Consider the following 1,254-nt stretch of genomic DNA (forward strand, 5'->3'; position numbering starts at 1 on the left):
CGGCTCACCGCAACCTCCGCCTCCTGGGTTCAGGCAATTCTCCTGCCTCAGCCTCCTGAGCAGCTGGGATTACAGGCACACGCCACCATGCCCAGCCAATGTTTTGTAGCTTTAGTAGAGACGGGGTTTCACCGTGTTGACCAGGATGGTCTCGATTTCTTGACCTCGTGATCCACCCGCCTCAGCCTCCCAAAGTGCTGGGATTACAGGCGTGAGCCACCGCGCCTGGCTAATTGTTGTATTTTTAGTAGAGACAGGGTTTCACCATGTTAGTCAGGCTGATCTCAAACTCCTAACCTCAAGTGGTCAGCCCACCACGGCCTACCAAAGTGCTGGGATTACAGGTTACAGGTGTGAGCCATCATGCCCAGCCTCACCAGCTCAACCAGACAACACCAGGTCTCCCACCTTACCTTGTCTTTGGGGGAGTCCCCGAGCTCCTTTCTCTGCTGCTGCAGCTCCTGCAGCCTCATCTTGAGTCTGGCCTGCTCTTCCAGAAGGGCATGGAGGGCCTGCTGGAACAGAAGGAAACAACCAGACTTCTACCTGCCCTTCCAGAGGAGACTCCACAAGCCCAGGGGAATGGGGGCCTATCCTGGACTCTCCAGAAGCAAAGTTGATGCGAAGCTCCAGAATAACCCAACCCCCTTATGCTGCCTGGGCTGGTCCTGGCCCCCTCCACTCAGGGCTTGGCTGGCATCATCTCAGCTGCTCTTGAAAGGGCAGGAGGCTTTGTAGCAGCCATGATTTGTTCCTGATCACAGATCTAGAGTTCAACAAACACCGAGCTCCTGCTAGGAAGTGCTGGGCACTGACAGAGCAGTGGAAGATAAGGGTACATAGCCCTCAGGCCTGCCAAACAGTGCTCAAGGTAGTTGACAATCACATGCCTGATTGTGAAGGGCAGCCAGAGTTTGGAGGAGGGACAATCCAAAGGGGTTAACCCAATTAGGGACATCTCCAAGAGGAGCAGAGACTAGTTGCAAAATGTCATACAGTAATACTGTTAACATTTGCTAAGTACTTACTATATGCCAGGCACTGTGCTAAACCCTCTGATGAATTATTTCATTCAATTCTCACAACAGAGTATCTATCTTATTTATTTATTTATTTATTTATTTATTTATTTATTTATTTATTTTTGAGACAGAGTTTCGCTCTTGTTACCCAGGCTGGAGTGCAATGGTGCAAATCTCGGCTCACCGCAACCTCCGCCTCCTGGGTTCAGGCAATTCTCCTGCCTCAGCCTCC

General features: G+C 51.2%; 1 protein-coding gene across 6 annotated transcripts in view; it reads right to left on the bottom strand.

Annotated features, from left to right (window-relative positions):
- Positions 1 to 1,254, bottom strand: part of IFI35 (interferon induced protein 35) — a 17,459-nt gene that overhangs the window by 7,614 nt on the left and 8,591 nt on the right. For 4 of the 6 annotated variants that reach the window (XM_037731646.1, XM_037731647.1, XM_037731644.1 and 1 more), the window contains exon 2: positions 414 to 515. In XM_037731646.1, the coding sequence (XP_037587574.1) occupies positions 414 to 515 (102 nt within the window). The remainder of the gene's footprint in view (positions 1 to 413; positions 516 to 1,254) is intronic. The other 2 variants (XM_037731645.1, XM_017509344.2) reach the window with 1 other exon arrangement.

The sequence above is a fragment of the Cebus imitator genome, unplaced genomic scaffold (genome assembly GCF_001604975.1).
Source record: "Cebus imitator isolate Cc_AM_T3 unplaced genomic scaffold, Cebus_imitator-1.0 Scaffold415, whole genome shotgun sequence".
Lineage (NCBI taxonomy): Eukaryota > Metazoa > Chordata > Mammalia > Primates > Cebidae > Cebus > Cebus imitator.